This window comes from Malaclemys terrapin, chromosome 11, assembly GCF_027887155.1.
Source record: "Malaclemys terrapin pileata isolate rMalTer1 chromosome 11, rMalTer1.hap1, whole genome shotgun sequence".
Classification (NCBI taxonomy): domain Eukaryota; kingdom Metazoa; phylum Chordata; order Testudines; family Emydidae; genus Malaclemys; species Malaclemys terrapin.
This window is the reverse complement of record NC_071515.1, coordinates 349726-361061: the sequence shown is the minus strand read 5'-3', so window position 1 is coordinate 361061 and position 11336 is coordinate 349726. Positions and strand designations below refer to the sequence as shown.

Genomic DNA, 11336 nt, shown 5'->3' with positions numbered 1-11336 from the left:
GGGTTTTTTTGCTCCACCCCCCGCGTCCCTGCGTCCCAATATTTCAGTTTTGACATCTGGTCACCCTAGTCCCCTTCCAGCCAAATCCCTGAACCCAAGCAAAGGTTGTTGGAGCTCTGAGGGGTGGGGACCTGGGGGTGGGCGGCTCACAGGGTGCAGGGAGGTGGGGCTTGTCAGGGTGCGGGTTTGATGGGTGAGCCCCAGCTGCTGCCAAGGGGACACCACATGCTGGGGTCCTACTTCCCCCTGCGATTCCCCATCCCCCTCCCCTCACTCCCACCTTCCCCTCCCCCTGCCCTATTCTACCCAGTGCCTCTACCCCCCACCCCCCCGACCCTTCCCTCATTTCTCCCCCCGCACCTCACAGAAGGGACGGGCGACTGGTTCTAGGACCCAGGGGGCTGCGTTCAGCTGCGGAGTCAGTGGAGCCCCAGACAGCTGGGCAGCTCTGTGTTTGCGGTGGGAGGTGGGGGGGGCAACACATGACCCTGTGTGCCCCCCCACACACACACACACACAGGCCCTGGCACCTGTGTGGGAAGGCAATGCCTTCCTTTGCCTCAGATACATGCCCAACCATGGAGAGAACCCAGGAGTCCTGGTTCCCAGCCCCCCCCCCCCCCCCGCTCTAACCACCAGTGCCAGGGACAGGAGAGAACCCAGGAGTCCTGGCTCCCAGCCCCCCTGCTCTAACCCACTAGACCCCACTCCCCTCCCAGAGCCAGGGAGAGAACCCAGGAGTCCTGACTGTTACTGCTGCCTCCACGCCCAGAGGCACAAGCCGCAGCTATCTCAGCACAGGGGATTAGCTGTCTCCTGGGTTGCCATGTCCCGATCGAGCGCGATTAGAAGTGACCTGTGACTGGGACGAAAGTCCACCCTCCTCGTCGCGTTGCACTTTGAGTTGTTTTCCAGGCTGCTGGCCTGGCACCCCCTCGGAAGGAAGAGGACCGAACCCAGCAGGGTGGGAGATTGCCTGGCCTCCAGCCCCGAACCTTATTCCAACTGTCCAGCACTGCTGAGGGCAAGGCCGGGCTCCCAGCCCCATCTCGGCAGGCACTTCAGCGGCTGGGAACACTTGGGGATTGGAGAAGCAGCCCCAGAAGGATCTGTATGGGCCAGGAGGGGACAGGCAGGTAGGAAGGAATGAGGAGAGTCCCTCATAATTGGCAATTTGTCTGGGCGGACCGGGTGGGTCAGTGGATAGGGCACGAGGCTGGGAAGCAGGACTCCTGGGTCCATCCCTGCTTTGGAGAGGGGAGTAGTGTGATCTAGTGGGGGCCTGGGGTCTATCTGTAGAAAGGGAGTGGGGTCAAGCAGGTCAGAGCAGGGCAGCTGGAATCCACGAATCCTGGGGTCCATCCCTGGTTTGGGGAAGGGAGTGGGGTCGAGCAGGGGGAGCTGGGGTCAGGTCTCCTGTGTGATCATAGTCTATCTATGCCTCAGTTTTTCCTCCATAAAATGGGTGTAGTGGTCCCATGCCCTTATAGGGGAGTCGTGCGGACAATTTAAAGTTGGCTAAGGGGAGTCGGATAGTCTGGCAATAGAGGTGGGGTGGCACAAAGACATACCTACAAGTACGATAGAAAGGACAGTCCCATTTGGGATGGCGGCACAGAGACTGGAAGTTATGACTGGCAGGTTCATTCCACAGCGGCAGAGATTCTCCGCCAAGGATCCACTCCGGAGAGCAGCTTTAGCGCCTGAGCCGGAGGCTGGTTGGTCCCTGCAGATCCCACATCCCCCTTTGGCTGCCCACGTCCTAGCCGTCCTCATGGGCTCCGACTCCCTGCTGGGTTACCCCAAGATGAAGGTCTACAGAGAAAAAGGTAACACCTGCATGGTACCCAGGGTATCAAAGAAACAGACCCTGCGGGCCCCAGTGCAACTTCACGGGCCCTACACACTAGCTAGTCACACCGTGGAGATATCCCATTCTCCCACCCACCGCAGGGAGACTGGCAATTCCCACTGCCTCTCTGCTGCCCTGTGCCCAGGATACTGTATAGCCAGACCTGCCCCTTCCCCTCCCCCTTCCCCTTCCCCACCCCACCCCACCCCATCGCAATTCCCACTGCCTCTCTGCTGCCCTGTGCCCAGGATACTGCATAGCTAGACCTGCCCCTTCCCCATCCCGTTCCCCACCCCATCGCATCGCACCCTCTGCTGCCCTGTGCCCAGGATACTGTATAGCCAGACCTGCCCCTTCCCCTCCCCCTTCCCCTTCCCCACCCCACCCCACCCCACCCCATCGCAATTCCCACTGCCCTCTGCTGCCCTGTGCCCAGGATACTGCATAGCTAGACCTGCCCCTCCCCCTTCCCCTTCCCCACCCCACCCCACCCCACCCCATCGCAATTCCCACTGCCCTCTGCTGCCCTGTGCCCAGGATACTGTATAGCCAGACCTGCCCCTTCCCCTCTCCCTCCCCCACCCCACCCCATCGCATCGCACCCTCTGCTGCCCTGTGCCCAGGATACTGTATAGCCAGACCTGCCCCTTCCCCTCTCCCTCCCCCACCCCACCCCATCGCATCGCACCCTCTGCTGCCCTGTGCCCAGGATACTGTATAGCCAGACCTGCCCCTTCCCCTCCCCCTTCCCCTTCCCCACCCCACCCCACCCCACCCCATCGCAATTCCCACTGCCCTCTGCTGCCCTGTGCCCAGGATACTGCATAGCTAGACCTGCCCCTTCCCCTCCCCCTTCCCCTTCCCCACCCCACCCCACCCCACCCCATCGCAATTCCCACTGCCCTCTGCTGCCCTGTGCCCAGGATACTGTATAGCCAGACCTGCCCCTTCCCCTCTCCCTCCCCCACCCCACCCCATCGCATCGCACCCTCTGCTGCCCTGTGCCCAGGATACTGTATAGCCAGACCTGCCCCTTCCCCTCTCCCTCCCCCACCCCACCCCATCGCATCGCACCCTCTGCTGCCCTGTGCCCAGGATACTGTATAGCCAGACCTGCCCCTTCCCCTCTCCCTCCCCCACCCCACCCCATCGCATCGCACCCTCTGCTGCCCTGTGCCCAAGATACTGTACAGCCGCCCTTTCCCCACCCCACCCTCTGCTGCCCCTAGTGCCCATTGTACAGTATAGCTGCCCCTTCCGACCTCTCACAATCTGGGTCTTGGGGATCCCTGTCCTCTCCCAAGTCTCTGATTATAAATAGGACTGTCAAGCAATTAAAAAAATTAATTGTCATTAATCGTGCAATTAATCACGGTCTTAAACAATAATAGAATACCATTTATTTAAATATTTTTTATGCTTTCTCCATATTCAAATATATTAATTTCAATTACAACACAGAATACAAACGTACAGTGCTCACTGTATATATATTTTGATTTCAAATATTTCTACTGTAAAAAACAAAAGAAATAGTATTTTTCAATTCACCTAATACAAGTACTGTAGTGCAATCTCTTTATCATGAAAGTTGAACTTAGAAATGTAGAATTATGTACAAAAAAACTGCACTCAAAACCAAAACAATGGAAAACGAGAGCCTAAAGTCCACTCAGTCCTTCTTGTTGTTCAGCCAATCGCTGAGACAAACAAGTTTGTTTATATATTCAGGAGATAATGCTGCCTGCTTCTTGTTTATAATGTCAGCTGAAAGTGAGAACAGTCATTCACATGGCACTGTTGTAGCCGACGATGCAAAATATTTACATGCCAGATGTGCTAAAGATTCATACGTCCCTTCATGCTTCAACCACCATTCCAGGGGACATGCGTCCATGCTGATGACATGTTATGCCTGATAACAATCCAAAGCAGGGCGGACCGACACATGTTCATTTTCATCAACTGAGTCAGACACAACCAGCAGAAAGTTGATTTTCTTTTTTGGTGGTTCGGGTTCTGTAGTTTCCGCATCAGAGTGTTGCTCTTTTAAAACTTCTGAAAGAATGTTCCACACCTCGTCCCTCTCAGATTTTGGAAGGCACTTCAGATTTTTAAACCTTGAATCTAGTGCTGTAGCTATCTTTAGAAACCTCACATTGGTACCTTCTTTGTGTTTTGTCAAATCTGCAATGAAAGTGTTCTAAAAACGAACATGTCCAGCACCTCCGAGTCATCATCTGAGACTGCTGTAAGATGAAATATATGGCAGCATGCGAGTAAAACACAGAGCAGGAGACATACAATTCTTCCCTAAGGAGTTCAGTCACAAATTTAATTAATGCATTTTTTTAACGAGTGTCATCAGCATGGAAGCATGTCCTCTGGAATGGTGGTCAAAGCATGAAGGGGCATAAGAATGTTTAGCACATCTAGCACATAAATACCTTGTGATGCCAGCTACAACAGTCCCATATGAACACCTGTTCTCACTTGCAGGTGACATTGTAAATAAGAAGCAGGCAGCATTATCTCCCTCAAATGTAAATAGACTTGTTTGTCTTAGCGATTAGCTGAACAAGCAATAGGACTGAGTGGACTTACAGGCTCTAAAGTTGTACATTGTTTTGTTTTGGTGTGCAGTTATGGAACAAAAAACCCCTACATTTGTAAGTTGCATTTTCATGATAAAGAGATTGCACTACAGTACTTTTATGAGGTGAATTGGAAAAGACTATTTCTTTTGTTTATCATTTTTACAGTGCAAATATTTGTAATAAATAATAATCTAAAGTGAGCTCTGTACACTTTGTATTCCATGCTGTAATTGTAATCAATATATTTTAAAATGTAGAAGAACATCCAAAATATTTAATAAATTTCAGTTGGTATTCTATTGTTTAACAGTGCAATTAAAACTGATTAATCACGATTAAATTTTAAATCACATTTAATTTTTTTGAGTTAATCGCGTGAGTTAACTGTGAGTAATCGACAGCCCTAATTGTAAATGTTTTTATGTTCTATGAGAATCTCTGCCCAGGGTCCTCCCTGCTGTAGTTCGCCCAAGAAAGGGGAATGGAGGAGCTCTTGTTTGAGCATCTGCAATAGGTTTTACTGCTTCTATCTGTAAGCCTAGGATCTCACCTGCTGGGCTGTCTCTCTCCGCAGAGGATGTCACTCTGGACCCAGACACAGCTCACACCAGTCTGACCCTTTCCAAGGACCGGAGAAGTGTGACAGCCACAAACACAAGGCTGGCTCTGGCCAATGACCCGGGGAGATTTGACGTTTACTCCTGCGTGCTGGGCTCTGCTGGCTACATATCAGGGACGCATTACTGGGACGTGGAGGTGGCCGGCACAGGGGGCTGGGCTCTGGGTGTCACCAGGGAGTCCGCCAGCAGGAAGGGATGGTTCAATTTCAGTCCCGAGCAAGGCACCTGGGCCATCCAGCTCTCCGTGGGCCAGTACCGGGAAGTCACCGCAGAATGGAGCCCGCTGGACCCGCCCCAGAGCCCCAGCAAGATCAGAGTGTATTTGGACTATGAAGGAGGGGTCGTGTGCTTCTATGATGCAGACACCATGGCCCCCATCCACGCCTTCAGCTCCTCTTTCAAGGGGAAGATCTACCCGTTCTTCTGGGTCTGGTCTGTAGGGACTTCCCTTAGACTCTGTCCCCCCACAACTCTCCAATAACTGAGGGCACGGTCTCGAGGCTGCTGACTTTTCGATGGACATTGGATAGTGTTTTGTCTCAGCCAGAGATTGAAGTGTGAACTCCGTAACGCGTCTGGATTTTAGCCTATGCAGGGCCGGCTCCAGGCACCAGCCGACCAAGCATGTGCTTGGGGCGGCACCTTAGAAGGGGCAGCCAATGTTGGGGTGGTGGGGGGCACTCGCGGTGTTTTTGTTTTTTGTTCAGCGGGGCGGTGCTCGAGGGTTTTTTTTGTTTGTTTTGGCCGGGCAGCACGGGGAGTGTTTCGGTGGCGCGGCACTGGGGGGCGGGGGGGATCTGGGCAGCCCAGCATGGCACAGCGCACCGGGGGGTTGGGCGGCCCGTCCCGGCGCTCGGGGGGGGGAGCGGGGATTTGGCTGGCCCGGCCCTCTGGGGGTTTGGGCGGCCCGGCCCGGCGCTCCGGGGGGTTGGGGGTTTGGGCAGCCCAGCCCGGCACTCGGGTAGGGGTTTCGGCGGCCCGGCGCGGCACTGGGGGGAGTTCGGCAGCGCGGCGCTCGGGGGGGGGGGGGTTTACAGCGGGGCGGCGCTCTTCTTTTTTGCCTGGGACGGCAAAAAAGTTAGAGCCGGCCCTGAGCCTATGAGGCAGCATCTCCCATAAACACCTCTGTTCTGCCTGCCACGCTGCCCCTAATAAAACTCAATCAGCCGTTACCTCCTCCTTCCCCTTCTTAATTGCCGTCTCTGCCACGAGGCCTCCAGAACTCAGGTTGGTGATCAAGGCGAGGCAGGTGATCTGCTGTGACTAGAACTCTTCTTCATCTTTCCTATCCTACTCTACCTCCAATTGAAAAGAAATACACCTGGTCTCCCTGTAGCTAGCTAAGCTGGTCCAATTCTTCCCTGTACCGTGGAGAAATGAGAATTCGGCCTTAAGACAAACATTCCTTGTTTTGTTCTAGAGGGAATTGATATAGATAAGATGGCAATGCAGGTCTTTCCTTCTAGGGGTATAAGGTATAACCTGGCAATAAATACACTGAGGCTGGAAATAAGGAGGAGGTTTCAATTCTAACCATCAAAGGAGTGAGGTTCTGGAACAGCCTCCCAACTGGAATCGGGGGTGGGGATGGGGATCGGGGGAAACAACGTAGTCAAGGAGGGATTGTGAAAAGTTTGTGAACAAGATTATATATGGGGTTCTCTGCGATAGCACAGACTGAACTCTGTCACCCAGGAGGTCCCTTCCAATCCTATGTCTGTAGGTGAAAAGAAACTAAGGCGAGCCATGACCTTTAACCCATTGGCTGCCTCCCTAATTTTCTTACCTGAGGCAAGGATGCAAACGCCTGTCATGGGATAATTATATTTCTGGCGTGTTGAGATGGTATGTGTATGGGTGAGAGCAGATGCTGGGTAGGCCGCTCGCTGTTTTTAAGAAACTACAGAGGCCCATAAAGGATGCTGATGGAGGCTAGAAGTAATCCCTATCTTCTCCTATTTTGAGCTTTTGAGAAAACATGGCATGTGGTTGCAATGGCAGATCGTTCCAGGGACCTGTCACCCCTGAGCAGGACTTTCCAGAATGAACTCACTTGCTCATTTTCACCGTGCTGGGTAGGGCAGGAGCTGAATCACGGGAGGAGGTGAGGGCTCCGGCTGGGAGTGCGGACTGTAGTGTGCGGCTGGGGATGAGGGATTTGGGATGCAAGGAGGGGCTCCGGGTTGAGGGGTTCAAAGTGCGGAAGGGGGCTCTAGGCTGGGGCAGGGGGATGGGGCGTAGGAGGTGGTGAGGGGTGCAGGCGTCCGGCAGTGCTTACCTCAAGCAACTCTCAGAAGCAGCCGCATGTCACCCCTCCAGCTCCCAGGTGGATGCGCGGCCAGGTGGCTCTGCACGGTGCCCAGTGAACAGGCACTGCCCCTGCAGCTCCCATTGGTCGCTGTTCCCAGCCAAAGGGAGTTGCAGAGCCGGCGCTTGGGGTGGGGGCAGCGTGCTGAGCCCCCTGGCTGTCCCTACATGTATGAGCTGGAGGGGTGACATGTCGCAGCTCCCGGAGCCACGCGGAGCCAACGCAGGCAGGGAACCAGTCTTTGCCCCGCTGTGCTGCCGACCGGGCTAAAGGCCGGAGCCGCCAGGGTCCCTTTTTGACCAGGTGTTCCAGCTGAAACTGGACCCCGACCTGGGAACCCCTTTAAACGTGCTCATTGGGAAACGCCCCGGTAATGAGTCCCTCCGGGACGCCGTCCCTGCCCCGGTTCTGCCTCGGCGGGGTGGCCAGCCTGGCACGGACAATTCCTGGGGTTCATCTCCCGGCACCATCTTTCATTCCAGGGGAGCCCTCGGTTCCTGGCCGGGGCGGGGCGGAGCGGCCGGGTGCCATGGAAACGTCCTGCCTTTGGTGCAAAGTCACTCAGCACACCTGTGTGTTGCACGGTGCGCGGGGGGGGGGATAAAAGGGATCCCGGTTAAACCTGCCCCCCCCCCGAGGGGCGCCCCAGCCTTGCCCATTGGCTGCCCCCCCGCCCCCGCCCAGCCCTCTGGCTGCAGCCCCCGCCTGAACCATGAACCCCCCCCTCCCCCCGGGCAGGCGGGAGCTGGGCGGGGGGGCCCCCGGGGCTCCGTGTCTGCACCTGCAGCGGCCGCGTTCGCCACCAGGGGGCGCGGCGCTGCCTGAGCCAGAGCGCTCAGGGCTGCAAGCGGCAGCCAGAGACGTCGGCCGGCGGGCCGAGCAGCTCGGCGCTCCGCTTGTCAGGCCTGGCCCAGGCGGCGAGCGGGCTGTGGGGCGGGGCTCGGCCTGGCGTCGCGCCCCGCCCCCACAGACCCTGCCCCGCCCCCTCTCCCCACAGACCGCCCCCCGCCCCCACAGATCCAGTACTTTCAAGCTGCCTCTCCTAATATGCCCCTGGCTCCATGGACTGGGTGAAGCACTTTCAAGCTGTTTGATCATAGAATACCAGGCTTGGAAGGGACCTCAGGAGGTCAGCTAGTCCAAACCACTGCTTAAAGCAGGACTAATCCCCAGACAGATTTTTGCCCAGATCCCTAAATGGCCCCTTATGGGTCCCAGATTCAGCACGTCCTTATCCCCACTCTCACATCACAATTGTACTGGCAGTAACCTACTTGATGAGCAAACCCCACAGGATTTTGGCCACTGCAGGGATCTTTAGGTTAGGTAAAAGAAGCGTTGCTGTAGAGTGAATGAGGAAAGCTAAAAACACAAAAGAGTAAAGTTCAGCAAGAGAGAGAGAAGCAACCAAGTTAACCATACAAGTTATTTATTGAATAATAGTGATAACTATACAAGGAGGGCTAAACCAACATAACATACATTATTAAAGGTAATACCCAAGGTAGAAAGGAAAAGAGAGAGAGAGAAAGAGGGGAGGGATCTCACCCACTCCATGAGGCTTGAACTGGTCGTTCTTAGTTGATGGTGGTAGCGGAGGATCCTGAGGGCAGGAGACCGGCAGAGCCCCCAACATGATCAGTCAGGAGAAGATGGAGTCCCAGTGGAATTGATGCAGAGTTTGGGTTTAAGCATCAGAACCCTGACTGGAGGGTGAGTAGGGATTTTTGTAGAGAAATGACAATGGTTGAAGGGAGAACACTAGATTTGTTTCTAGGTAAACTGATGACTCCAGGATTTTCTTTAGGCTAGACAATAGGAGCTGATCACTCCTAGCTATGGGTGGTGGTTTTTTCCAGGGAGCTCACAATGCAACTAGGCTGCTTCAGTATTTGGATATCAATTAAGGATTCATTACTAGAATTGGTCTGATAATTGCTGAGCTGGGTGTGGGCTTCCCTGCTTTTTCTGGTCCCAGAATTCAGTGTGGTTCTCTGTTCTCCATTCTGTATGCAAATTGAGATGCAGATGAGGCTAGGGGCATTGTCTCTGCTCTCCATTTTGTATGCTAAAGGAGATGTCTTAATCTTGTCACCCTTGTCAGGAGGGTGTAGGTGTGTCTCCCAACACCCTTCACTGCTCTCTGTAAGTTTTTTTCTCTGAAGGGTTTTGGTTTAAGCAGAGGCTGCGGGGGGTGGGGGGTGTCCTTCATGAGTCAGACAGGCTGGGTACTGCGCCCTGGTTCCCCAAGAACACAGAGCTGACTGGTATCAGTTGATGGTTCATGAGTGGCTGGGAGATCATTCATGCAACACAGTTGGGTGTGTCCCTACCTGTGGATGGCTGTGTAAATGCAGTGCCTGGCAGAGGCTTGTAGCCAGACATTAGCTAGGGTTACCATACGTCCGGATTTTCCCGGACATGTCCGGCTTTTGGGGGCTCAAATCCCCGACCGGGGGGAAATCCCCCAAAAGCCGGGCATGTCCGGGAAAATCGGGAGGGAGGGCTGGGCCGGGGTCGCGGTGCCGGGCGCGCGGTGCCGGGACGGGAGCCGGGCCGGGGCCGCGGGGTCGGGCCGCCGAGGGGGTGCGCTGGGCCGCGGGGCCGGGAGCCGGGGGCTTGGGCTGGGAGCCGGGCCGCCGGGGGGGGGTGCGCTGGGCAGCGGGGTCGGGCCGCCGGGGGGGTGCGCTGGGCCGCGGGGCCGGGAGGTCGGGCCGGGAGCCGGGCCGCCGGGGGGGTGCGTTGGGCCGCGGGGCCGGGAGCCGGGGGGTCGGGCCGGGAGCCGGGCCGCCGGGGGGGGGGGGGTGCGTTGGGCCGCGGGGCCGGGAGCCGGGGGGTCGGGCCGGGAGCCGGGCCGCCAGGGGGGTGCGCTGGGCCGCGGGGTCGGGCCGCCGGGGGGGTGCGCTGGGCCGCCGGGGCCGGGATCCGGGGGGTGCGCTGGGCCGCCGGGGCCGGGAGCCGGGGGGTGTGCTGGGCCGCCGGGGGCCGGCTGGCAGTGCTGGGCGGGCCGGGGGTGGTCGGCCGGGGACCAGGGCCGGCACCCCAGGGCCCGAGCCGACCCAGGCTGGAACCGCCGGGGGGGCCAGCCTGGGCCGCACCTCCTCCCCCCACACCCCCCCTTACCTGCCCAGGCTTCCCGCGAATTAAATGTTCGCGGGAAGCAGGGGAGGGGGCGGAGACTTTGGGGAGGGGGCGGAGTTGGGGCGGGGGAGGGGGCGGGGCTGGGGGCGGGGCCAGGGCCCCGTGGAGTGTCCTCCTTTTGGAGGCACAAAATATGGTAACCCTACATTAGCATCACAGCGTGAGAGGCAGCCCATGCTGGTGGAACAGAGGGCTCTGCGGTCCCACAGTCCAGCTTGTACCCGGGGACACTGTCACAGCCTCTCAGCCTACGCCTCCCATGTCCCCAACACCCTCCTCAGTCTGGGACTAGAGAAATTCTCCAGCCTCCATTTTGTCTGCCTCACCCCTATTCAGAACAAACAAGAGTGGCTCCACTCTATGCAGGGCCGGCTCCAGGCACCAGTGAACGAAGCAGGTGCTTGGGGTGGCCCACGGAGGGGGGCGGCACGTCCGGGTCTTCAGCGGCGGGTCCCTCAGTCCCTCTCGGAACAAAGGACCCGCCGCCGAATTGCCGCCGAAGTGCTGCAGATTGTGGCTTTATTTTATTTTTTTCACTTGGCTTGGGGCGGCAAAAAAGCGGGAGCTGGCCCTGACTCTATGCTGCCGATGTTAAGCATGTGGAGTACTGAGATAGGGTGAAAAGTTCCACTAATTTGCAGAAAGTCCAGCATTTCTAATCTGGGGCCCCAGCAAAGAGACAGATATGAGTGTGCACGTGTGTGTAGGGACAGACAGAATCACGCCTCTGACTGGTGAAGAGTAGCAATGAGCATGTGCAAAATTGGTAGCTACTGAGCATGTCTAGTATGGGGTGAGGAAGAGATCTGCTAGTTGGT

The 11336-nt window shown here is 56.7% G+C and overlaps 1 protein-coding gene across 1 annotated transcript; it reads left to right on the top strand.

Annotated features, from left to right (window-relative positions):
* Window positions 1-1036: 1036 nt before the first annotated feature.
* LOC128845172 (E3 ubiquitin-protein ligase TRIM7-like) lies at window positions 1037-6049 on the top strand. Its single transcript, XM_054043557.1, has 3 exons — window positions 1037-1136; window positions 1655-1829; window positions 5024-6049. The coding sequence occupies exons 2-3, from the start codon at window positions 1775-1777 to the stop codon at window positions 5548-5550; spliced, it is 582 nt and encodes a 193-aa protein (XP_053899532.1). The 5' UTR covers window positions 1037-1136; window positions 1655-1774; the 3' UTR covers window positions 5551-6049.
* The last annotated feature ends 5287 nt before the right edge of the window (window positions 6050-11336 follow it).

Coding starts and splice junctions, on each gene's coding strand:
- LOC128845172 (XM_054043557.1), top strand. CDS start 1,775: ATGGGCTCCGACTCCCTGCTGGGTTACCCCAAGATGAAGGTCTACAGA. Junction 1,830..5,023: donor GAAGGTCTACAGAGAAAAAG/GTAACACCTGCA, acceptor CTCTCTCCGCAG/AGGATGTCACTCTGGACCCA.